Genomic DNA, 25749 nt, shown 5'->3' with positions numbered 1-25749 from the left:
CGGAATTAGGCCAATCCTTTTCACCCCAGCAAATCGAAAACATCTTGTACTTTGCACACAAAGCTTCCATTGCGAATCAATACCAGGAACAAGGCTATAAGCTCCTATCTAGATGGTATAGGGTCCCTGTGGTTCTCCACAGAATGCCTGCTCTCACTTCCCCCCTTGTGATTCTGAGGTGAGAACTCTTTCTCATGTGTTCTGGTACTGTTCTAAACTTTGCCCCTTTTGGGATTTGGTTCGCTCGGTCCTCCAACAACTCTGCATGAAGGACCTGGGATGCCACCCCACAACTTACCTTCTACATATGACTGACAGTTCAATTGCTAAATATAAGAAAACTTTTGCGATTCCCCTTTTATATGCAGGCAGAGCCTGTATTAAAACTAGCACATTTCCCCACTGAAGGAGATCCCACCACAAAGTCAATCATGCAACTATATTGTTATATATGAAAACATATAATTTATTAAACAAATACAAAAACTCAATCCTAAAACATATAACACACGTATGTATTGCACATAATTCACACTCGGCTAATACTAGTAGAGGTAATTGTAATATGGACCCCTCAAATATCCGAATCAATTATAAAAGTGACTTTGTGATAAGAAAAAACTGTTCACAGATTCTTGTTATCTGTATAAAACAAACTAAGAGTATTCTCTGTGATAGCCAATCTGTGTGGGGCACATATATGAGCCGATAAACACACGGTATCGATATCTTCAAAGTGCCAAAATCCAGTACATATCATATCTCCATGGATGTGAGATATATATAGAAAATAGCTCGATGAACAGGATAAATAGTATCAAGTGACACTAACCGTGTCGATTCAAACCTAGGTTCAGCAAGGATGATGAAAGATGGATTCAAGGCTGTAGGTACGGCCGTACAATTGACAGTGAGTATACGTATACTTAGCTGGTGCTATCAACACCGTGGATTCTTTTCATAGCTTCACAAGATCGAAGTGTCGGCAAGTGTCCACGCTGTAACTTCTGGTATCAAAGTGGAATCACTCGTGAAGGACTTTTGGATAAGAGGGACATCCATAAAGCCGAGGTGAATGGAAACCACGCCGTATCCTTAACGCGTTTCTCCCCAAACAGGGCTTCGTCAGAAGTGCGTAGTTTGCTCATACTCAAAACCAAACGGTTTAAATCCTAATCAGGACATTCTAGTCACACTTGTTCATTAATTGCATTCCACTTGATTTCTGGGAGCGCGAATAGTAACCATTTGCATTCCACATCAATAATTAGAAATTCTTATAACAAATATTCAAAAATCAATACTTTTACACTATAAATTGGAGAAAAGGACTGTAGAGGCCATCAATATGGAATTAATATCTATCAAATTAAATGAATATAAATAAAGAATTCCATCAATTCAATGATCTCAATCAATAGATTATATAATGCATATTAATTATACACTGAGTGGCCAGATTATTATGACCACCTGACGTTTGTAGACAAATTAGCTATAATTTTGCTCTGAAGTTGCTAGAGGGCCAGACCATTATAAATAGGGAAGCAGGTTGTTTACCACGACAGTAGAAGTGATTTGTTTCTGAAGATACGGGTAAACAATGCGATGTAACAGCCTTTGAACGTGGGATGATTGTTGGCGCTCGAAGCCATGGAGCGAGTATCAGCAAAACAGCAGAATTTGTTAAATGTTCAAGAGCAGCTGTTGTTAAAGTGTTTAAAGACTGGACTGTCAGACGAAAATCTGGGTCTGAACGTGCAAATTGTGGCCGTCAGCGACTAGTCAATGTTAGGGCAGAACAGAGAGCGGCAAGACTGGTACAAGACAACAGAAGGGCAACAGTGCAGTGTCAGATTCCTCGCATCACCTTTCAACATCTCGTGGAGTCACGAAGTGGCGGCCCAACGAAGTCATCTCGTGGAGTCATCTCGTGGCCCAACGAAGTACTGATGGGGTGGTCATAATAATCTGGCCACTCAGTGTAGTTCCGATTTTTAAACGACCTCAAAATGAACCTCATACAGACACATGAACGTGTTGGAATAGGATCCGACTCACAAAAAACAACTGAAATGAATCATGTCGTTTATACCTGGTTCTTCATATGATTTAGTAAGGTGTATCCATCTGCATTCCCGTTGTAATAGAAACGTATCCCAGTCTCCCCCACAATTCGAATTATGTACACGATCCAGAACAAAGAAGACGTCTGCACTTTCTTGAAAAAGTCTTTGTACGAAACGCATCAAAAGAAGTGGACACGCAAAGAGGTTAGGACACGCTAAGTTCGAAGGATTTTATTGTGTGATTATTCGACTGGCTTGTTCATGACGGATTGAAATATTTTTTGAAAAAGCGATTGTTTCTGGGAATCTTGTAAGTGTTAAAACCTGTTTTTGGCATATTACACTACGTGTTTATTATCCTCTCTGGGGAACGGATACGTTTTTTAAACGACCACACCTGAACCTGAAGCTTTCTTGTGAAAGAGCACAGAGTTGAGGAGGAAGTTCCTATTGTGAGTGGAGGAGTAAATGTTCACTGTGATCCGGGATTGTTATGCCTCTTTGAATATGGAAGTCTGTTGAGTGCGGTGTGTGTCACAGTCACCGGGAGTTTGCACACTACAGATATAGCAAGGACTTATCACTGATGGTTTTTTACATCTTGGCACTTTGTCACAATTTTTTTGCATCAATTTATGGTGGACTTTATAATTACCAATTTGCACCTAATCTCTATTGGAGATATTACAATGAGAGACATGTTTTATTATTTATGAGTATTTATTAATTATATTGGTTATATGTGATTTATTTGATACTTAGCACTTTATTGTTCACATATTATGATTATTAATTAGTGCAGTGCATCTGTTTGATCTAAAGAAATTAGACACGTGCGAATTAAACTTATCTTGTGTAGCATATGTAGACATTGGCAGCAAATCGCATGGACCCCAGTGCTGCAAATCTTATGGACACCAATGCTGCAGGTCTTATTTATACCAGTGCTGCAGGTCTTATAGACACCAGTGCTGCCGGTCCCATGCATACCAGTGCTGCAGGTCTCATGGACACAAGCGCTGCAGGTCTTATAGACACCAGTGCTGCAGGTCTCATGTGCGTCTGTACTACAGGTCTCATAGACACCACTGCTGCAGGTCTCATAGACACCACTTCTGCTGGTTGTGTCTTTGTCCCTTTCTACACTTGGTCATTTACAAAACACAGCATGCTGCCCAGAGTTGCTGCCAACATGCTGTCACCTTCAGCAAAACTGAAGACAACCCCATCTAAAAAAAAAAAAAAGCTAGTATGTATTTTTTGGCCAATGTATGTAAAGCCGCACTGAACAGCCAGGAGTCTCTATGATCAAGCCTTTTTGGCGAAACATGTGGATCTTGTCATGCTTGTAACATTGTACATTTCTGGGAATAAACTTTCTACATTGAGGTCCTGGGTATTGAGTGTGGCTTTACACACATTGGATTACCGGTGACGGCCGTGGTGTGCCTCTGTTGGCCGACACCCAGCATTTTGGATGGGACTAATGAGTTTGGGCATACAAATATGAGCAGTGTCCCTTTCACAAACATCTGTATTTTTTTGGCATTGCAGACTTTGCATGTCTCTTTTGACATTAAAAAAACTCCTTTGTCTGCAATTCTGTTTTTGTACACGGCTACAGCATATGTGAAGTGCTGTGTCCACTCTTGGCATCTGTATGATGGCAAGATGTCAGCCAAGTGGCAGGATAATGTTACTCTAGTTTGCATGTATGGAAGTTACCACATGAGTAGCTTCCCAATGACCATAGAAAGAAGATGCTGGTCCAGAAAGAAGCAGCAGAGAACATGGCAGCCATGACCATGGAGTGCCAATGGGAATGTAGACCTGTCAGTGTTTGCGGAGGGAACACTATAAGGTAATTATGTTACGTCCGGCACTCCTGAGGAGAGGTTCAGTTCTTGGCAAACTCTTTATTGACTATAGCCACTAGTCAGTTTACTTTTCTCCAGAGAACTGGTGGCAAGTTGGACCGTGGCCCTCCCCTTTAGGGCCTTTGGCTTGTGTTATTGACATCAGATGGAGTCGTTTCTGAGATAATTCAGAATTAGCTTGAAGTACATTTGACCTGCAGTTGACCTTCTTCTAACTCACATTGACCTGCTTCAAGCGGATTTTGTATTCCTATAAACTAGTATTGGAAAGCAATACCTCAGCTCTCAGGTGTTAACACTGGCAGCAATTCGCCAGCCCCACTATCGTTATGAGACCCCTATGAGATTGAAACCCTCACTAGTGCAGCCAGCGAAATGGTCCTTATCTGGCATGGCACCAAATTTATTAGCGTTCAGGGCATGTGAGGGATTGATTTCACATAGGTAAGTGTCATCAAAGACATCAGCCCGCAATGAAAGAAAAAAGATGACAGTATGAACCTGGCTTGTTTAGTAAAGTCTGAAAGCTGCATGTCCTAGCGTCACCCTGCACACCTCGTCACACCAATAAGGAGCGGAACTGAGTAGCACGGCTACAGTTTCCGGACGGGGGGCTGAAAAGGGTTGCACAGCTCTGTAACCAAGTTGAGGTTACTGGAGTCAGACACAGAAAGCTGGACAATCCGAGCATGAATGTGGCGGCGTGTAGCGCTCTGCTCCGGGTGTGCAGACAGGGCAGTAAAGGCTGGTGAGTGAAGTGCTGCCATCATTGCACAAGGCAGACCATGGTGCTGTCTGGCCCAGCGTACTTCTCTTCCTTACTGCTTGCTGTGAGACAATAGGGCCGCACCATTATTCCTTTCTGCAGAGCTAGGTCACGTGAAGTTAGCTACTTTTGGGGGTATAGGATTGGGACCCAGCTGTGGTGGGTTCTCCAATCTAATTATAACTTTACAGTAAATAAAGTGGGGGAGACCATCGTGTGCAAGAACTAACACTCCAAGGGTAACAACGCAGCTTACTATCTGACCATAAAATTAACTTTAGGTCTAACAAAACTGTAAAATGAGGACCTACCTGATCTATTTAATCAATTTGTATCCAATCAGCCAAGCCTATGCATTACATAAGTATTGTTAAATCTAAGGAAGATTGTAATGTGTGTGTGTTGAGAATACAGCCCCCCCCCCCCCCCCCCATTTTGTTGAGTGTTTCCCAAAGCGTGACAGTGCTCAACATAAAGAATCCTGTTATTTTTTTCAGCCACTTCCTACTATTTTATCCACATTCACACCTTCATGTTGTATTCAAAAAGGAAATGTGTTTCTTAAAGAAGGACATGAATAGGAACACCCAAAAAATGTGTTTTTTGTTTTGTTTTTTTTTCAAACCCGGACTATAGCCCAACCTTTTTTGCCATAGCTCTCTTTAGGGTCACAGGAGGTCTCAGCATATACCGCTATATGATGACACCACAGAGCTGCACTGCAGCCAGGAAAGATTTTGTGCCCAACAACTACCTCCTACAATCTAGGTTTCGATTGGCTAAAAGAAAAATGCTGAAGCCCCCCACCCACCCCACATAAAAAGAGCTTCGAAAACATGCTCAAGCATTAAGCATGGGTTCTTTAAGCAAAACTGACCATACTGGGACCGAAGAAGAGAGTTCGTACCGAAATGCGGCGTTTGTTAACTGGTTTCAGAGACGTTTGGTTGTGGGCACTGTGGTTCAGCTGCTGCACTACGGCAATGTGTGGCAGTAGTGCATTTTTTCACATTAGTGCACTGCGGTTCCTTTTATTTTTAAAGGAGAATTATGAGGAAAGTGAAATACACTCACCGATAATTAATTATGAGGAGAGTGAAATACACCGATAATTAATCGGTGTGACTCTGAAGCTGTCACACGTTGGCTCTATTCATTGGGAACTGAGCGACAGCATACCGCCGATCGCTCAGTCCCTGATCATCTCCCTGCAGAGAGTACACAGTGACTGTCAGTGGCGTGCCGCCCCCCCCTCCGACGCTGACAGGAGGGATGGAGGGGGCAGGCACAGCTGACTCTACCTCTAGAGAAGCATTATTGTCAGGATCTTTCCTGGCTGCAGTGCAGCTCTGTGGTGTCATCATATAGCGTTATTTGCTGAGTCCTCCTGTGACCCTAAAGAGAACTATGGCAAAAAGGTTGGGCTATAGTAAGGGCTTGAAAAATTTTATGGTGTCTCACCAGTCAGTCAAAAATGTCACCAGTCAGCATGACCGGACTATAGCCTTGCAATTTATGTTAAAATTTTTTAGGGACAGACAGAGCTTTCTTTTGGGTGGTATATAAAATCACCACGGGGGGAGGGGAGGGGGGTTATTTTTTTTACTATATAATGAAAAAAGTACCGTTGATTTAAAAAAATAAAATGTTTTCCCTACACTATGTCAAAAACACTTATTCTTACCCATATTTTTGTTAAAATATAAAAGACGGGGTCACGTTGGGTAAATAGACACCAAACATGTCAAGCCTTAAAATTGTGCGCATGCCCGCTAAATCGCAAAAAAAACGACCACACTGAAAATTGTCTATAGGCGACGCTTTAAACGCTTTTACTGCTAATTAGTTTAGCGTTTATAAGTGATTAATGGTCCTAAAATTATTGCTCTCCCGAGGTTCGCGGCAATATGTAACGCGTGGCACAATAGACGAAATCGCAGTTTTCGCACGTGGGCGCACCCGACGCATGTTTGCGTGTGTATGCGGCGGACTTTTAAAAAAATGTATGCTTCAATTTTTTTATCACTCCCTTTTTTTTATTTTTTTTACTCTTAACTTTATTGCTATCACATAGGGGGACAAGAAGCCCCCTATGTGATAGCCAATTTACATGACAAGTCCTCTTTATCGAGACATCCAGGGTATCCAAGACCCCTAATGTCACCTAGGGACCCCCAGAGAAGCTGATGAAGCAGAGATCTGCTTCACCAGCGTCTGAACCTGGAGAGTGACAGCAGAATACTGGAAGTGATGTAATATACATCACTTCCTGCGTTCGGGGACTGGAGAGGAGATCAAAGGGAGATCGTGCACTGACCTCCTGCCACAGAGCAGCGGTGCCGGTCCCTGCCTCGCCAGGCACAGCGGATCTCGGGACCGGCAACTGCAGATGCTGCTATTACAAGCGATCGGACGTCTCTAGAGACGCATGGTCGCTTGAATCTAAGGCTCCCAGCCGGACGGGAAGCTACTCGTCGGGCTCCGGCGGCCTCTCGTCACGGACAGACACATTTTTCAAGCCCTGGCTATAGTTCTCTTTTAATGTCACCACAACACTCCTTGTCAACGGAAGTGCATTGCAGTGTACCGCAACACACAGTAATACACTATTGTGAGTTTAAAAAAAAAAAAAGCGCATCTACTTTCAGGAGTGTTGAATTCCTATTGCTGGACGCCCGGGACATGCAGTTCCGGCGCTGGGCACATAGTTTTATTTCTACATATAGCCCTGCTTCAGGCAAGCAGGGCTAAATGTACAGAGGGGGAAGCATGCACTCGTGTTTGTACAAGTGAACAGCCTGCTTGTCTGTCCCCGGAGTTCTGCTTTAAAGTGAAGAAAAAAATTCGGAATGCGTTCATTTTGCTTCATTTAAAGTTTTTTTTTTTTTTTTTTTTTTATCTCTCACCAGCAATGTTCTACAAGCAGCTTGCAAAGCTTATCAAATGCCTCAGTTCAATACAATGACAGCGCATTTCCTAATGTGTCTTAGATGTTTGTAAGCTGTTTGGGAAGTGTTTGCCTTTAATGCATTTGCTTCCAAAAAAGGCAAACCTGCTTGACAAGGTGTTCTGAAAGCCTTAGACATTGCTGTACAAAAATGTGCCAAAAATGAGTTTCAGTAATGTATGGGATTCATGTTTTAACACTTGTTTCTTTTTAATATCTATATGATCTTAAACTTATAATGCTGTTAAAGTGGACCTTTACCCGTATCTTTAAAATAACAACAAACACACCTTTAGAAATGTTTAGTAATGACAATCTACAAACAGATACTTCTAGATAATTGCCGGCTATCTATTCTTTACACACCTTATTTTTCTTCCCCAGTCTTCTGACAGTGGCCATGTTTACTAAGGGCAGGTTACTAGCTCTCCTGTTACTTCCTGGATTTCTGGCACATATGACTAGACATGTGACCATGCACATTATCTCAGGGGTGGAAAATGCCTTTCCCTGAGATCTCATTAGATTTCCCAGCAATGCTCTGCTGATAAGGCAATCCCAGTGTGCATTGCTTTGCCAAACTGAAGCCATTTGCACTTTCAAAGCAGGAAGGGGATGTTCTGCAAGTGTAAATATTTCATAATCGCAGCATTTTACACCTGACATGTCTGTTATTATTAATCATCATACATAGAGGGATGCATTGGTAGAATCTGATTTTTGAGTGTAAAGGTCCGCTTTAAAGGAGAACTATGGGGTCAGGGCTTTTCCCCATAGTTCTCCTTGGGGTAACGGGAGGACACAAACTAGCGTCCTCCCGTTACCCTAAGCTCAGTATACCGCGAGCTACAGATCGCGGTATACTGAGACGCCGCAGCCGGAGCGGATCCCGACGTAGATGACGGGATCCGCCCAGCTGCGTGAGTGACAGCTGGCTCTGCCTATCTAGAGGCAGAGCCAGCTGTACCCGCCCTCTCCCCTGTCAGTTCCGCCAGTCAGCGCTGGCGGATCGGAGCGGGGAGGGGAAATCCAGCCCCTCCCCTGTCACGGCAGAGAGCCGTGACAGGATCGAGAGGTGAGCAAACCTGGTATGTGTTCGCTCACCTCCCGATCTACTGAGCCGACCTGTAACAGTCTCATTGTCACAGGTCGGCTAGAACTATGGAAATCACTCATCTCATAGTTCTCCTTTTAATATTTGTAAACATCATCAGTCAAATGTATTTAAACTGTTTTTGATTTTAATTTTTACATAACAATCAGTAGTAAATGGTCCATTTGTTTGTTTTGCTTATGATAGCAGAATATGAAAATCTTTTCCTTTTTTGTTTTGTAATATTAGTGCTGCCCTGTGAATGTTTTTATAATTATTCTGTTATTACTATGATTTTACAAATTTGAATTGACGTATATCAGCTAAATCTTTTATCTCTAACATGCAGTATGTTTTGGGTAAATTAACCAAAGATGTATTTTACAGAGCCCAATGTATATTTTGGTATTTCTGTACCAAGTAAAGCATATAAAACTGGCAGAACCCAAACAATGTTGCAGCAATATCTGTGCAGCATGGAGGCCTTAGAAAGGGACACATTTCACGTCGGTTTGGCAATTAAACTTATTATTCTTCCCTTTTATTTTTAGCCCCCCTTGGGTATGGAGACGAGAGAGCCACTGGCAGACCCCTCTGCTTGGACTGCGCACCAATCTTCCCATGAGGTATAAAAGTGGCAGGATAATCCAGTTTTTTTTAGTTGTGAACACAGATCCATCATTCTCACAAAAATGGTTTACAAATGTCATAAAATGATCTTCCACGAGTTATATATATCATACAAGAGTTATCTATGTGTATGTACTTAACATTTTAGAGCAGAACCTAAAAAGAAGAAAAAAGTTGATCCTAAACGAGATCAAATTGCAAGAGAACGACTGAAGAAGAAACTGAAAAAGCTTGAACGTATTCCAGCAGAATTTATTCCAATCGAGGACTTCATTCCATCTACAAAGCTCATGGAAGAAAGCAGGTATGATGATTTGTCAAGCTTTTTTATGGCCAGTGTTTTAAATTCACGTTATTTAAATTGGCTGATCAGAACATCTCCATTAGAAAGTAAGTCATACGGAACCAGTTAACTGTAGTCTATTGTCACAAAACATATGAGTACTGTTAATACTTTGATTGTAGCTATCCAACGTGGCCATCCACAGCCTGGTTTTTAAAGTGCTTTGTCTAGGCCCTTCTGGACTAGGCTTGGGTATAGCCTGTAAAGGACCTTTTGGGCACTGGGTGTCACATAGGGCACTCCTTTCTGGTTAAAGGTTAGAAATGGAGCGCTTTCCAGTGGCAGAGCTGCTAACTTTGCCTCTGCACTTGCCTTTTTCTGAAGACTCGCTTTATAAGTTGGCTAGTTTTAATTAAAGTGGTAAGGGGTTAGAATCCCAGTCAAGTTTTGATTTGTCTCTATACCTGCTAGGTAGATTCACCTGCTGCATCAGGCCCAGCCAAACTTTAGGCCTCCAACTGTAAAACTACAAATCCCATCCTGCCTACGGAGTCATGCCTATGGCTGTCAGTCTTGCAATGCCTTGTGGGACTTGTATGTTAAGTGTATTGCATCACTTCCCCAAGTCACTCTCCAGTTATTTCTATGGCAGCTGGAGAAGCAGATGGCTTCTTTGGGGGTCCCTAGGTGACATTAGGGGGCTAATCGACACCTGATGTTTCCATAAAGAGGACCTGTCGCATCCTTTTTGCTATTATATAGGGGGCTTGTTACCCCCCTATGTGATAACAATAAAGTTAAGTGTTTTTAGTCGCATATTAAGAAAAAAGGACCTACCCACATACACGCACTTCCAAACGCAAACGTGTCTGGTGCACCTATGTGCAAAAAGGATGATCGTGCCACACGTTGGATATCATAGTGAATGTTGGAGTGCGTGTAATATTTCTGGGACCATTAGTCACTGTTAACATTAAATTGAGGAGCAGTAAAAACTGTCGCCTATGGCCAATTTTGGGTGTGGTAGTTTTTTGCGATTTCGCAGGCCCACGCAATCTTTAGGCTTAACATGTTAGGTTTCTTATTTACCCGACGTGATCCCATCTTTAATTTTTTGTTTAAATCAAAAAGTCAGGTAATAAATGTTTTATAACATAGGGGAAACTATTTTTTTTTCAAAATTTTCAGTACATTTTTTTCTTTAGATAGTAAAAAAAAAATGTAAATTGTGGTAATTAAATACGACCAAAAGAAAGCTGAGTCTAAAAAAAAAAAATGATGTAACATTTTTATTTCAGTACATCGTTGCAAGGCTGAATGAATGTCAGTCAAAATACCTCAGCGCTGAATACTAAAAAAAGGGCCTGGGCAGGAAGTATCCAGGAAATATGCACACCCTTAAACGAATACTTTGAAGCACCTTTTGATTTTATGACAGCATTCAGTCTTTTGGGGTACAAGTCTATCAGCGTGGCACATCTTCCCTTGGGAATATTTACCCACTCTTCCTTGAAAAAGTGCTTCAAATCTGTCGGACTGCGAGGATATCTCCTGTACACAGCCCTCTTAAGGTCACCTCACAGCTTTGCAATTGGATTCAGGTCTGGGCTCTGGCTGGGCCATTACAAAACTTTTGATCTTCTTCTGGGGAAGACATTCTTTTGTTGATTTGGAGGTATGCTTTGGGTCATTATTATGTTAAAAGGTAAAATTCCTCTTTTATCTTCAGGTTTTTAGCAGAGGCCTGAAGGTTTTGTGCCAACACGGACTGATATTTGGAAGTGTTCATAAGTCCCTCCACCTTAGTTAAAGCCCCAGTTCCAGCTGAATAAAACAGCCCTAAAGCATAATGCTGCTACCATGTTTCACTGTGGGTATGGTGTTCTTTTGGTGATGCGCTGTTGCTTTTGCACCAAACATACTTTTGGGAATTATGGCCAAAAAGTTTAATCTTGGTCTCATCCGTCCATAACACATTTTCCCACAGGCTTTTGTCAGACTTGATGTACATAACATAATATATATGTGATTGTAGTATACAAGTGTCTGTGCCTACACCCATACTTCACTTTTTTTTTCTTCCAGTTACAGGCAATTTAGTGTTAAACGTTTAGGAGTTTTGGTTATGGATGTAGCCTCTGCTTTTCATATGGATTAGCAGATTCCACAACTTTTCTCGGATGCTGTTTTTTTTTCCCCCTGATGTTTCTCGGAAAGTCTGTTGGATCATGTTGGATGAAACGGAAAACGGAAATTACTCTACTAGTAAATGCCTTACAGTGATTTGCCCTTTCAGTGATTTTACTTCAACAGCTCACTTTTCATGTTTTTTTCTGTAACTGTACCTTGTTTGCTAGAAAACACAGAGATGGCATAGTTGGATAAACCCTACTTTATGGATAAGGCAGTTATCAGTAGGCATAATATCCTTGTTCACCCTTCTTATTAATTGTCTGACACAGTATGACCTCTTGGGTATATGCCTTGCCTATAAGAATGTATTTTAATTTGAAGATTAATTTCACTGTCCAGGACTTCAGTCTTGCACGAAGGCGTATCCTAATGGTTCATCAGACCAGAACAGGGGCAGTTAAACTTCGGCCCTCCAGTTGAGTGACACTACAAATCCCATCATGGTTCTGCCTTTGGAAGTCATGCCTGTGGCTCTGAGTCTTGCAAATACTTAATGGGATTTTTGGTTTCACCATAGCTGGAGGGCCAGTTTGGTTACCCTTGTAGAAGTCAGCAGAGAGAATCCTTCAGAACTAAAAATCCAACACTCCCAGAAGTGTTGGATTCTTTTTATTTTAGGCTTTCAGCCCCGATAGCAGGATTTATAGATAGAAAATTAATGAACAAGTGAGAATGCAAGTTTGTAGTTATTTGGCTTTTCTCATAGTAGCGTTTAATGCATCAATTCTGGTGACGTCTTGTTAATTTGCTTGTTGATATACTGTGATGTGGGAATTATTTTCCAACTATTTACCTCTGTCTTAATACATACAGGTGAAACTCGAATCATTAGAATATCGTGCAAAAGTAATTGCAGTAAGTACTGCAAAAGGGGCCCAAACCAAGTACTGAGTACATATGCATGCTTCTACTTTTCAGAGGTCCGATATTGTTCCATGTACAATCCTTGTTTTATTGATTGCATGTAATCTATTTTTTTGAGGTTGTGGATTTGGGGTTCTTTGGGTTTTCATGAGCTGTAAGCCATAATCATCACAATTATGACAAATCACGGCTTGAATTATCTTGCTTTGCATTTAATGAGTCTATCTCGTATATTAGTTTCACCTTTTAAGTTGCATTAGTGAAATAAATAACTTTGCACAATATTCTAATTATTCGAGTTTCACCTGTACTGTCAGGAAGGTGTTACAAATGACAATTTATCAGAATCTTACTAGTTTTAATTCTTAAAAATGAAAATGCTTTTTTCCGTGTGTGACAGGATTCGGTCAACCCCAAGACTGTCTGTAGAAGAACAGGAGAGACGAGCACTACTGATCAAGCAGTGGGCACGGGTCAAGAAGGAAGAACATGAAGTGGAGCAGAGGAGTATTGAAACTCTTCTGGAAGCTCAAAGAAAAGCTCTGGATGAGTTACGCTTCGAGTCGGAGGAGCTTTATCAAGCAGCAGTGCGCTGTGACCCAGACTTGTTTCCCATGACAAATCAGGGACCTTACAACACCGCACCTATAGCAAAATACAATCCTCCCGATGGGAAATACAATGACATTACCAAGGTGTATGTACAACAGTGAGATGGACAGCGGTGCTCTGTAATCGTTTTCTGGAATATTTTTTTTTTTGGTCTGGGGAAAAAATAAAAATGGACCTGGGGGATGTAATGCACAGTGTTTTAGTTTTATTAGAAACATGTAAATGTATGATTTGCAATTTGATAAAGTAATGTATAAAGCAGATCATTTAATTTTTAATGCAGCAACCAATACCTAATAGTTTGAAGGGGCAAAAGTTTTCTTTACATATGAACTCTTAATGAAGCGGATCCGTGACCCTTCAGCTGCTCTCCACAAAAAAAAAAGTGCATTCAGGGAGTGTGGATTTTTTAAAATTTTTTTATTTAAAGCTACTTGTCCAAGGGCTAAAGCGGGGGCCCAATCTACTTTTCCTTCATGACAATCTACTTGTCCCAATACAAAAAAATAGTTTTAATCAAAGCTAGGAATGCACCAATACCGGTTTTTCGGTATAGAGATTTTGCGTTCAGCATTTGCCGATACCGAATACCAATACCGGTGCTTCCGCTGGCGTGGAGCAGGCTTCCCGGGTAATCAGGAAGCCAGGCAGCGGGTAATGACATGCCGCCCGGCTTCCAGATTGCTAGGAGAGCCAGCTCCATGTTTTTGGGCCTGCTTGATTGAGATTGGCTGGGAAGCCGGTTTCCCGGCCAATCGAGCCAGCTTCCCGGCCAATCAGGAAGCCGGGTGGCGAGTAATGACCTGATTGACCGTGAAGCCGGCTCAATGCTGATTGGCTGGAAAGCCAGCTTCCTGGCCAATCAGCAAGGAGCCGGCTTCCTGGCATTTCGGGAAACCAGGAGGCAGGTCATTACTTGCCGCATGGCTTCCTTATTGCATGGGAAGCTGGCTTCATGTTCCCCTACTGCGCTGCCAGTCAGAGGAAATTTTCCTCTGGCCGTAAGTCCTTGTATCGGGGAAGGTATTGGAACATTTGGATGAGTATAAGTACTTGCCCAAATACTCTGTATCGGTGCATCCCTAAATCAAAAGTATTACACTGCTAAATAGTGCTCAGATCATTTGGAGGTGACATTTTCTCTTTATGGAACCTGCTCTCCAACATAGAACAGATGTTCTGTGCAGTTCCTGAAAGCTGAGACAGGTGGCGCTGTGATTTACAGCGCCACGGTCTCAGTGATCACACAGAGCAAGCGAAGAACGGATGTTCTTTGTCTGCTCTATGGCTGAGCTGTTGTGCTATGGTCTCGGGGGACCCGGAAAACCACGGTGGGGGGTGCGGGCAGGACACGATCGCTGCTACTTGTTTTGATAGAAGTGATCAGATCACTTGTACTAAACAAGCGGCGGCTCCACATGGCCGAAGCAGGGCTAAATGTACAAAAAATAAAAACTACGCACCCGAAACTGCATGTCCCAGGTGTCAGGAATGCCACACCCCTGGCATTTAAGAAACTCTGTGGATGTCAGTGGGAGAACGTCACTTCGACCTTGGATTTGTTGCACATTCGCTACTGTGTGTGAATTGTGTTCATTATGAAGCCAAACAGGAGTTCCTCGCATAGATCCATTAGTGACATTTTGCACAAAATGGCAGCTCAGTTGGAAATATTAGTTTTGGGTGGATTTAGTGTTGGTTGGGTGAACTGGTAAAGGAAAGTGTATGAACCATTTGGGGGCGTCTGCAGGGAAAACCGGTGTAAGTAAAGATTTGTCCTGGCGCCCCGTTTTCCCCGAACATCTGCTTAAGTGTGATTTCATAGGGATGTATAAGTATAGAGTCGCATTCATGTGGGATAACCTGCAATGCTTTAACGCTTTACTTTTGTGTATCTAAACCTAATATATTGCAGCTTACCAGCCCGAGGGATGTGGGGGCTGCATTACTTCTAGCTTTTCTGGCTATTTTTCACCTAGTGATCCAACCAGTAACACAATTCCATTTCTAGGGAGATGGAACTCACTCCTCTGTACAGTATTCCTCATCTCTATAACATAGGGAGAAGATGTTCTGTAATCCACAAATAAGAACTGGGCAGGGCTGGTAACACTGCAACATTGGGGGTTATACGCTTACTGCATTTTTGTCAGATCAACTGATATGTTTCTGTTCTTGCGCTGGTTTTATAGAGTCATGGGAAGATGTACCATTTTTTTTTTTTTTACCCTGAAATACACTCTAAAACGGAAGTATACCCATTAACTAGGTACCTCTAATGACGTTTCCCCCCATGGTGGCTGCTGCTTCTGTCTTGAGAAATATTACTTACATGCAGCCTCTGCCTGTGATGTCACAGCTGAAGTTTCACCAGTTAAACTGACGGGCTGGAGCATAGCAATCAGTGTGCGTCACTCGCTGCACAGCTCCTCCATTCTTTGCAAAGAATACAAAGGGGGGGGGAAGTTATTAAAACTGAAGCAGACAGAATCTGGAGCAGTTGCCCATGACAACTAATCAGCATCTCTATTCAGTTTGCTCAGGTAAGATTTGAAAATGAGACATAAGCTGATTGGTTGCAGTGCAAATCTGCTCCAGTGTTGATAAATTCCCCCCAAAGTGTTCTGTGATTGGACAAGGAGAAATGTGATGTACAACACCTTATTTTCTTTGGGGGGAAAAAAATAAGACATTTTCTGAATGGAGGAGCTGCCCCAGGAAGTGACACGCTGTGATTGCTGTCCTTCAGCCTCAACTGTCAGTTTCACCACCAAAACGTTAGTGGTGACATCACCGTCAGAGGCTTCATGTAAGTAAAATGTAGCCACAAGAAGGGCACATATCATTAGAGGTACCTACCTAATGCCCCAATAAAAATTTTTTGCCCACTTCAGCTTTTTTGAGTCCCAACTAAACATAACAGTTAGGGATGCACCTATACTGATACTAGTATTGGTGCTGACACTGAATATTTGGGCAAGTACTCTTACTGACCGGCAGTGCCACAAGGGAGCATGGAGCTGGCTTCCCGGTCAATCAGGAAGCTGGTCGGCAGGTTATGACCCGCCTCCCAACTTCCTGATTGTTCAGGAAGCCAGGCTGCCTAAGAGCAAGTGACGCTGGCTTCCTAGTCAATCAGGCAGTCGGGTGGCACGTCATGATAACCCAGGCCCACAGATGCCAGTATCTGTATTCTGTATCGGCAAGTACCGGGGGAAAAAAAATAAAATAGGTACTTAATACAGAAAAACAGGTATCTGTGCATCCCTAATAAGAATCTTCAAAGGATCAGTCCGGGAGCAGACACAACAGTCATTCGTTGAAGGGCCCTTAAGCTGGGTATACATGTGTATTTTTTTTATTCAACCCACAGGCTGAACAAAAAAATTGGACAGATTTCTCCATCATCAACGCTTCCAGGTTTTGATGGCTGAATCCCCCGCTGTGTGCACTGTATTCTGACAGCGTCTGCTGACCCCTGGTAGAATACCTGAACGGTGCTAGGAGCCGATTGGCTCCTACAATCAGCTGATCAAGTGAGGCCAGAAGAATGGGTTCATCCGGAACTGGATGAAATATGGCATGTGTAAAACCCAGCTTTGCTCTAAGGTAATAAACAGGGCTAAAATAAACAGGGTGTCAACTGCAGAACCCGAGAAAGGTTTAACTATAGCACATAAAACAGCGCACAGGTTATATGCCTTAAAAAACAGAGCATGTAGCCTTACTTCTATTATATTTATTGAACATTTTGTATTGACATCAACTTCTATACTTTCCTAACATCCACATAAGGTTGCATTTCTGTGTATGTTAAGTTGATGACGTTGCTTACATGATTGTAATTTCAGTGCTTGAGCAGGTCAGATGGCAATGTAAACCGCAGCAAAAAATCCGTGCTTTGAATTCATGAAAATAAGATGCTTCAGGTACCACAGCTAGTACTCTTCCACAGAAAAAGAAATGGAGTTGCTCCTCATTTTCACCCCACGCTGGACTTGTTTCCGATTATCTATCCAGTGGCAGGTGCCAGTCTGCAGGAGGATGCTTTCTCATCGTCCACACAGGATTACGGTTCTGTTTTTCTTTTAGCCGAGCCTTCTCACTCTGTAGTAGAGCTTCCTGCAGAGATATATATATATTTTAAAAAAATTTAGTATATCATTAGTAAAATCTTGTATCCTTGTATCCTAGACTAAGAGTTCTCTGTTGGCTTTCTACAAACTGTTTAGTCTTGAGTACATCTTGTCACCCACCAGATGTTTTGTTTCATATGTGCTTACCATCTAATGCTGAGCACAGTTTGAACATACTAAAACAGTAATGACAACTTAGGCATCAGAAATATTGTTATAGGACTCTGATGTGTAGGTGCAGTCTAAGCTGTGTTAAGCTGGCCATACACTCTACGATTTCCATTGCTGCCAAGAACCCTCTTTCGATTCTAGCTCAAATACCCCATCAAGCACAGAGCAATGTCATTTCGACAATCGTTAGCCATACTATTTAATCGATCGACGGAACGGATTTTTGTTTGCGCATGGGCAGTGTTCATGTTGCCATTTTTTTCCTGTACATAAAACACTACTTATCTATCGACTTTTGTACGATTCTAAAAAAGTTTGATAGCCTCACCCAAGACCATTCGTGGACGATTTCCGAACGATAAATCGATAGGTATATCGACACTTATACACTCATTTTATAGCAGAGTGACAGATAGGAAAGGGCTTGTAGTAACTAAATTGTATAGGCGCAAAGAGGAGGTTTATCTTGGTAATAAAAGGTTATAGCAGCCACCTCATGGAGTCTTTGTATTCAGGGCTTTTACCTTTAGGACCCATTTAATTCCTTGAAGCACAATGCATTTAGGCCTATCTCCAGGAATTAAAAAATTACCATTGCAGTGGGACTACCAACACACTGCAAGGGTTAACTGCTTGTTTTTGGCTAGGGTATTGTGTAAGGCAGGGCTCAAAATTTCCACTCGCCTGCTCGCATTTGGCAAGTGGAAATGCAGTGCAGGCAAGTGGAAATGCAGTGCAGGCTTGAGTCAGTACGTGACTAATGGGAGCAGCTGCTCCTGCTGGGCTCTCTGTTCTGTCAGCCGCAACTCTTCACTGAGCTCCTGCTTCTTATTTTATGTGTGAGGGGGCAGGGAACGGGGGGGAGAGGGTAATATTTTATATGTGGGGGTGCATGGAACAGGGCGGAGAGTGTATTTTATATGTGGGGGCAGGGAGCATTATGCTAATATTGTTAAAAGTTGTTAATATTTATTTTTGTAACTTTATTTTGCACAAAACATCTAACAGTGTAATTTATAAGATTATTTAAGAGGGTGGGTTTAGGTGCGGAGTTAAGGCCAAGGCAGGTTTGGGGTTAGGTGGGGCAACTGGTGTCGAGTAACTCCTAAGGCCTGGCTAGTAGCTCAGGACTTGAAATTTTGACCCCTGGTGTAAGGGACTGTTTCTTGCTGGGCACACACCTTACAACCATCGCAAGACTTTTGTCTTGCGATGGTTGTAAGGTACTTAAAAAAACGTACGATCTTCCCATCTTGGACAGGCAGATCGTACTTGCGATGATCGCAAGCCGCGCCCCCCTGAGGGCCGGGCTTCCGATGACCGCAATGCCGAACGGGCAGTGTGCGCTTGCGCACATCGGCCCTTCCGGCTTTTATCTCACGAACATGCTACACACCCGCCGAACGTCGTACGATGCTCGGCGGGTTTTCAAACATGTTCGTAAGTTAAAAGCCGTGCGAACTTACAGTAGTAGAGGTCGCACGGCTTCCACACACCTTACGATAATCGTACTATCGCGGGATTTCCCGCGATTATCGTACGATTATCGCAAGGTGTGTGGGGACCTTAAGCTGATCCAAGTTCTCCTGGCTGTCAGCACTCACACCCATCACATACTGCAAAGGTTAACTTTTTAACAGGAGATGGGCTTTAAGGCAAAATGAGTGTGATGGCAACACACCCTAAAACACAAGAAACGTGACCCTTTTAAACGCACTGCCATGCAATTCCAAATGAATAGCACCGCAGCACATTAGGTGCAACATTTGAAACGCCTTTAGGGGAGAAAAGGTATAATAGTCACATGCCTAAAAGTGGGAACATCTCTTGTGAGGAGATGCCCAAAGCATGCACTTGTGGGAAGACTTTAGGCCCCGTTCACACCTTTCCGTTTTGTCGGGCGTTCAACGCTCTATGAACGCTCTACAAAACGTACAACCATGAAAATCCCATTGTTTTCTATGGGTATGGTTCACACCTTTCCGTATTTCCGCCCGTCTGAACGCCCTACAAAACGGCTGACGCCCAAACAAGTACATGTACTTCTTTGGGCCGTTTTGGAGGGCGTTTTCCATTGGGATACAGCCAAGTAGCCTTCGGGGTTGCGCGATTTTTTTTACCGCGAATCGCGGTAAAAAAACCGTGTGACGGTAGCGCGACAGACGTGCATGCGTAATACGCCTAGGTGTGAACCCAGCCTTAGGAATCCGGTCTGGCAGAGTAGCATATCTACTGAAAAAGTGCTCATTAACCACTAGCTGTCTGGGGCATTCTCTTACTATTTGCACACACATGAAAAAATATAAATTTTTGGCTAGAAAACAGCTTCAAACCTCCAAACAATTATATATGTTCTGAAAGCAGAGGCCCTGTAGAATAAAAAAAATGGTAGTTGCCATTTTTTACGTTACAGTTTTTGTGCAAATGTTTATCAAGCCAGTATTTTTAGGAAAAAATAAAAACAATTGCCGAGCCGCTCCACGGGGACAGCGGTGTCCGGGCAGACTAACGGTGGCCGCGGAGGGGGGGTAGAGGAGGGCGCCGCACGGTACAAGCAATCCGGCGGCTGTACAGACGCCGGATCGCTTGTACATTAACAGCCATCGCTGGCTTTCAAAAGCGACACCAGGAAAACGGCTGCCGCAGCGGACGTTTTCTTGTTTTAACCACTTTGACGGGCCGTCATCTAAACCACTTTAATGGGCCGCTATCTATAGACGTATTGCGGCCCGGAAGTGGTTAAGACACATTTTTCCAAGGGTCAAAACATGTGTATATTGTGTTATGGTTTATAACATAACGTTTCAATAATACAGCACACACAAAAAAAAACAGATTGTTGCATACCAGTGAAGTATGGTTAAAAAGAAAGAACACACTATGCGGTCTATTTATAAATCTTCCACCCATCCACACCCTGGGAACTCCAAGCGCTGCATGGCGCTGAGGAGCATAGGAAATCCCTATGCTCCTCAGATCCAGCTAGGGGCAGGAACGATGTGTGAATGCCATTTACCTAGCATATGGCTGGGCAAATGATTTATAAACAGACCCTTATGTATCTGGTAAAGGACAATTCCATTCCAACAAATCAGAGCACGTCTATGCCAAACGGAATGCTACATTCACAAACACATTTCATGTCCCACCTTGGCTTCCTGGCTATTTGTCCTCTCCCATTCTTTGCAAGCTGCATAGTCCGCTTTCCACTGCTGGCAAGTTGGTTTTTCTCCGTGAGTGTAGTAGTAATGGAAATAATGCCTGAGGCTCTTACAGTGTTTCCATTCGTCCCAGTAGTCGTTACAGTCTCGAGGAGGCTGGTGGAAGAAGAAAAAAACAAACCTTAAATTTCACTGCACACACCAAAAAGATATACTTATGTTTATTTCTTAAACTGGAACTAAACCCTCCTGTCCTTTGGCAGCAAGACCACACCATCTTAGCTTCTCTTTAGCTCTACGGTTGCCATGGTGCTGCACATGTGATCAGCTATGAGAGCAGCCATTTGGGGGCTTGAAAGTTCAGCTGAGAGCTGACAGAGGGACACTGGCAACCTTGACACTTATCACCAGAGACATGCCTTGAATGTAATATAACTGCACTGTAAATAAAAACAACAACATTGGTATGTGTAAACTCCATTTTGGTCTCCGCACCAGGGACGTGCAGTCAGGGGAGGCAGGCCCTCACCTAGTATTATGGAGGAAAAAGCTGTCAGCTTCAAGTCTGAAACTGACAGCTTTTTCTTCATTCAGATCGGCTTCTATCAGGTTACACAGCAGGAAAAGCCTCCCCGCTGTGTAACCTGTCATGGACGGAGTGCTGCCTGTTAACTACAGGCAGCGCTGCATCCAGGTTTTGACAGCTAGTTAGGTTACACAGCAGCGGGCTTCCCCACTGCTTGTGTAACCTAACTAGTGAGGCAAGAGCTGTCACAGCCTCTACTCTTTGTTAGAGGCTGGAGCTCTGTGGATGGCTTGGACCAATGGCAAAGTGCCCGGACCCAGAGGTACCGCACATCACATCCACATTGTCGTCTACAAAGGACACATACAAAAAACAACTGTTCTCTATGTGCCCTAGCGGTGACCGGCATTGCTGAAAAACACAACAGCAAAACACATATGTATTGCATCTGGGTGTCTAAATACTTCACACAAAACTGTGAAAGCCACACACATTATATACACATTATATATATATACACACACACACATACATACACAATAGCATTCTCATTATAAATTGTGGCATGCTGCTTGTCTGGTGTGTTTTGGAACATTAGGCAGCCCATTCGAACGCATATGCTTTCTTAGTGTGCATGTGTTACAACAGCGTATATCCAGTCATAGAGTTTCTGTTTAAGGTCTAATTCACACGGATGTGGACAGCGGTATGACATATATGTCTGTGCAGAAACCTGCGCTTGAGAGGGACAGCTGGTGTGTGTCCTCTATGACAGCTGCATGCGGACCCGAACTTACACATCCGCACAAGGACAGATGCACGCCCTTGGATGCAGACAATCTACGTCCGACGGCATGCATCCATACCTGTATGGATGTGTAAGTTCAGGGTGACGCATAGCAGCATGCTGAAAGAGATATACAGGTGGCTGCACAAGGTTACAAGCAGCACCTGCCCCTCCTAGACGTAGGGTTAACTGCTCGTTTTGGTCAGGTGAAAATAAAGAAAATGCTCTCACCAGATCCTCGATCCCACCTGGCTGCTAGACTGGTCCCTACATCGTCTTCTTCCCCAGGCTCCAGCAGTCTAAGCCCCACTGATGTCATCACGTCTAATGCACACATAAGGTTGTCAAGGGATGTACAGTGCCACAGCCAGAGTGGAGGGGAAAAGAGGGGAGTGGTCACTGCGGAGGAATGAGGATCGGGCGAGTATATTTTCTTTACTTCCGCCCCTAGACCAAAACAAGCAGTTATCCCTTGTAGTGCAGGAGTAGCCCCATTGGAAGGGTTAATGAAAAAAAAAAAAATCCTGGAGTTCTTCTTCAAGCCCTGCTGTAGGCTGACAACAGGGAATGTACTGAGTCTGAAGCAGACACAATATGGAGCAGCTTTGCATGGCAACTAATCAGCTTCTAGCTTTCATTTTCAAACGTTAACAGAACAAGATGGAGCTGTTGATTGGTTACCATGCACAGCTTCTCTAGATAATGTCTGCTCCAGTTTTAGTAAGCATTTTTGTGGATTGAATGGTGTCAGCCCTCCCAGTGGATTTTGCTGAACTTCTCCAATCTCTACAACATAAAGGCTAATCATTCTGTAGTAAAGAATAAGAATGATTGAGATAGCACAGGAAGTGTGCAGAGGACACCAGACAGCTCTGAATTTCTCTGACAGGATCAACAGGTTTTTATGCAATTAATAAACATACATTGCATAGCAACATGCTTTCACTGGTATATTTAACAGACCAAAATTAAGAGATCATTGTTAGGACTCACATACATTTCCACCTACTGACTGTCCCTGCTAACTAGGTGTATCTGTGGCCACTACTACTAGTATTTCAGGTTGAATGTCCCTTTAAATGTATTGACAAAAGGCAAACCATCCCTTTTGTGACTGTCATGCACTAACCAGCACCAGTTACACCCCGCACCTGCCCCGGCATACAGATACTGAGCCCTTGTCATATCTAATGTCACATAGCGAACTATCTAGATGTGTCCTTCAGCTCCAGAACCGCCAGTCACTGTACTAACCCTCCACTGCTCGGCCATGCTTCTTTCATTAGTCCCACCCACGTCACCCTCTGACCAATCACATCACCGTTTCTAAATCACCAATGGACAGTAGAAGCGAAAGAAGGCTGGCTGGGGAGGGGGCGGGGACTAAGCGTGTACGTAGGTATTTCCTGCTGGATGTGATTGGCTGGACTTCGGGGTTCTGGATGAATAACAGACCCGGGAGGACAGAAAGTCCTCATGAGTAAGAGCCGCGGTCTGAGCTTCGAGGCTTTCCTCAGGAGACCGTTTATTGAAGACTATGGAGGCTGCCACTACAAATGAGAAATGCTCTTTGCTGAACCAACAAGGAAGTAAACACCTCCAGCCTGTAAATCAAGCCAGATTAGCAAAGAAGTAATAATCATAAACTCTTCTAATCGGGGCTGGATTGCTGTCCCAAGGCCAGTTTCCACAATGCGCCACCCCAAATGGAGAATGGCAACCAGATGGTGGGGGCGGTAGGGTTGGTTTTATTAATTGTTTTAATTTATTTTGATTTATCTTTTTTTTATTTTGATTTATCTTTTTTTATTTTTTTTACTTTTTATTTTATAATTTTTACTTTTTTACTTTGATAGCATTTAGAGGTGAAAGGTTCTCTTTATTGAACCTGTCACCTCCAATACAGGAGTTCTAGCACAGCACTGTGCTGGAACTCCTGTGACAGCTGAGCGGGGATGGCTGCGAATGCAGCTCTTCCCTCCCAACGTTAACACGGAGCAGAGCGGAAAGCGGACGTTCTCCTTTCCGCTCTCCATCCTGAGCTACTTTGCCGTGGTCCTGGGTCCCCCAGAAGAGTGGGGGACCCAAAAACCACGGCAGGGAGAGGGAGGTGGGACGGACCATGGAGGAGGGACGTGGGGGGACAGAACAGCAGGCTGCATTGGCATCGCCGAGACTACTAAACGAGCTGCAGCTTCCCAGTTCTGCATTTAGTTCTGCTTGCCCAAAGCAGGGCTAAATGTGGAAAAAAAAAACCTAAGTGCCCGGAACTGCATGTCCCGGGCATCAGGTGATAGGAATTCCACACCCCTGCTCCCCCCAAGTCTGGGCCTCTGGCCTTGTGGGAAATCCGGCCCTGCTTATAATCTATATAGAGGGCAAGTAAATAGTTTGAAAGATTCAGCTGTTAGGCTTTATGTAAATATAATTCCTGTAATGCCGATGTGACTTGATTTATAGAGATGAATTGTTGTATCGCTTGTTGCTGCTACTTAGTAGAAAATAAATAATTTTGTGGTATTTGTAATCAAACATTTTAGCAGCTACTTGTGTAATAATCCTAATGTTTGGTACATAGGGGTCTATTAATACACAATGTGCACAGCCATTTGCCCTGCGAAATGCTGAGAACAATTGTTCTGTGCAAAGAGGCAATATACAGTATATATTATTGCCATTGCAGAACAACTCTTCAGAATATGTTAGGTGCCAGGTGTTCATGCAGATTTAAAGCATTCAATACATTTTAAATTGCTGACCTGGAATAAGCATGCAAATAAGGAGTCTTTATGTTCTGACATCACTTTCCACTTGCTTATTCGTGGTTGGAGGCAGCCAGGCAATTAGCATTTTCAGAAGGTCATACATTACAGCCCCATATTCCTTCAGTACAGGTTTTTAGGCTTCACTATGACAGTCCTGGACATAGCAGCTATCCCTATAATGAGGCAGACCGAGGCAATTGCTGCAGGCAGCATCTCATTGGGTCACGTGGCGGGGCGACAGCAGTCTTGCAACCTGTGATGCTGGCGTCGTGCCCAGCTCATTATTGACATCACTGGTTGCCAGGAGCTGAGTGAGACGCTCTGGCTGGCGTCCTGTCCAGCTCCTAGCAACCAGTGACATTAGTGAGCTGGGCAGGACGCCATGCACCACGAGCCCCCTTGGAATCTAGAATTTCCACCACAAGCCACTGCATTCCTCCTTTCCCCTAGAACATGCGCCAGGAGCAACTAACCCAGCCCCCCCCGGAATGTGCATCACAAGCACCCGATCCACCACGGGTGGCTAGACATCTAGGGTCGCTCCTACTGGATATCCTAGTAAAACAGCCTCTAAGAGCCAAGTCCCAACGCAGGCGGTCATCTATCTGCACGCTTGCAGTTAAAAAATGCCTCGGATGCAGGTGAAATGCAGAAAAACACCCATCTATAAATAGCTATCTGAGTAGTGCGCTAGAGAACTGGTCTTGTTACCGAATGTATCAAAACCGCCCAAAGTATTCCAATGGTATTTTGGGCTCTAGTTCACACCGCAGCGTGTAAAAAATACTGCAGCAAGCCCTATTTTACCTGCTTTGGAACGTATGCAAACGCATCAAAAACACATGCAAACGCACTGAAAACCCATGTTC

The 25749-nt window shown here is 43.4% G+C and overlaps 2 protein-coding genes across 2 annotated transcripts; one reads left to right on the top strand and one right to left on the bottom strand.

Annotated features, from left to right (window-relative positions):
- Nucleotides 1-4554: 4554 nt before the first annotated feature.
- MRPL40 (mitochondrial ribosomal protein L40) lies at nt 4555-13475 on the top strand. Its single transcript, XM_018556961.1, has 4 exons — nt 4555-4694; nt 9304-9378; nt 9531-9686; nt 13123-13475. Exons 1-4 carry the CDS (start codon nt 4636-4638, stop codon nt 13433-13435), a joined length of 603 nt encoding a protein of 200 aa, XP_018412463.1. The 5' UTR covers nt 4555-4635; the 3' UTR covers nt 13436-13475.
- Nucleotides 13476-17335: 3860 nt separating this feature from the next.
- On the bottom strand, nt 17336-23400 carry CUNH22orf39 (chromosome unknown C22orf39 homolog). Its single transcript, XM_018556964.1, has 3 exons — nt 23370-23400; nt 20791-20958; nt 17336-17456 (listed from the first exon to the last, which is right to left on the bottom strand). The coding sequence occupies exons 1-3, from the start codon at nt 23385-23387 to the stop codon at nt 17343-17345; spliced, it is 300 nt and encodes a 99-aa protein (XP_018412466.1). The 5' UTR covers nt 23388-23400; the 3' UTR covers nt 17336-17342.
- Between the last annotated feature and the right edge of the window lie 2349 nt (nt 23401-25749).

This window comes from Nanorana parkeri, unplaced genomic scaffold (genome assembly GCF_000935625.1).
Source record: "Nanorana parkeri isolate BGI_ZX_2015 unplaced genomic scaffold, ASM93562v1 scaffold260, whole genome shotgun sequence".
Taxonomy (NCBI): Eukaryota; Metazoa; Chordata; class Amphibia; order Anura; family Dicroglossidae; genus Nanorana; species Nanorana parkeri.
This window is presented reverse-complemented; position numbering and strand designations above follow the sequence as displayed.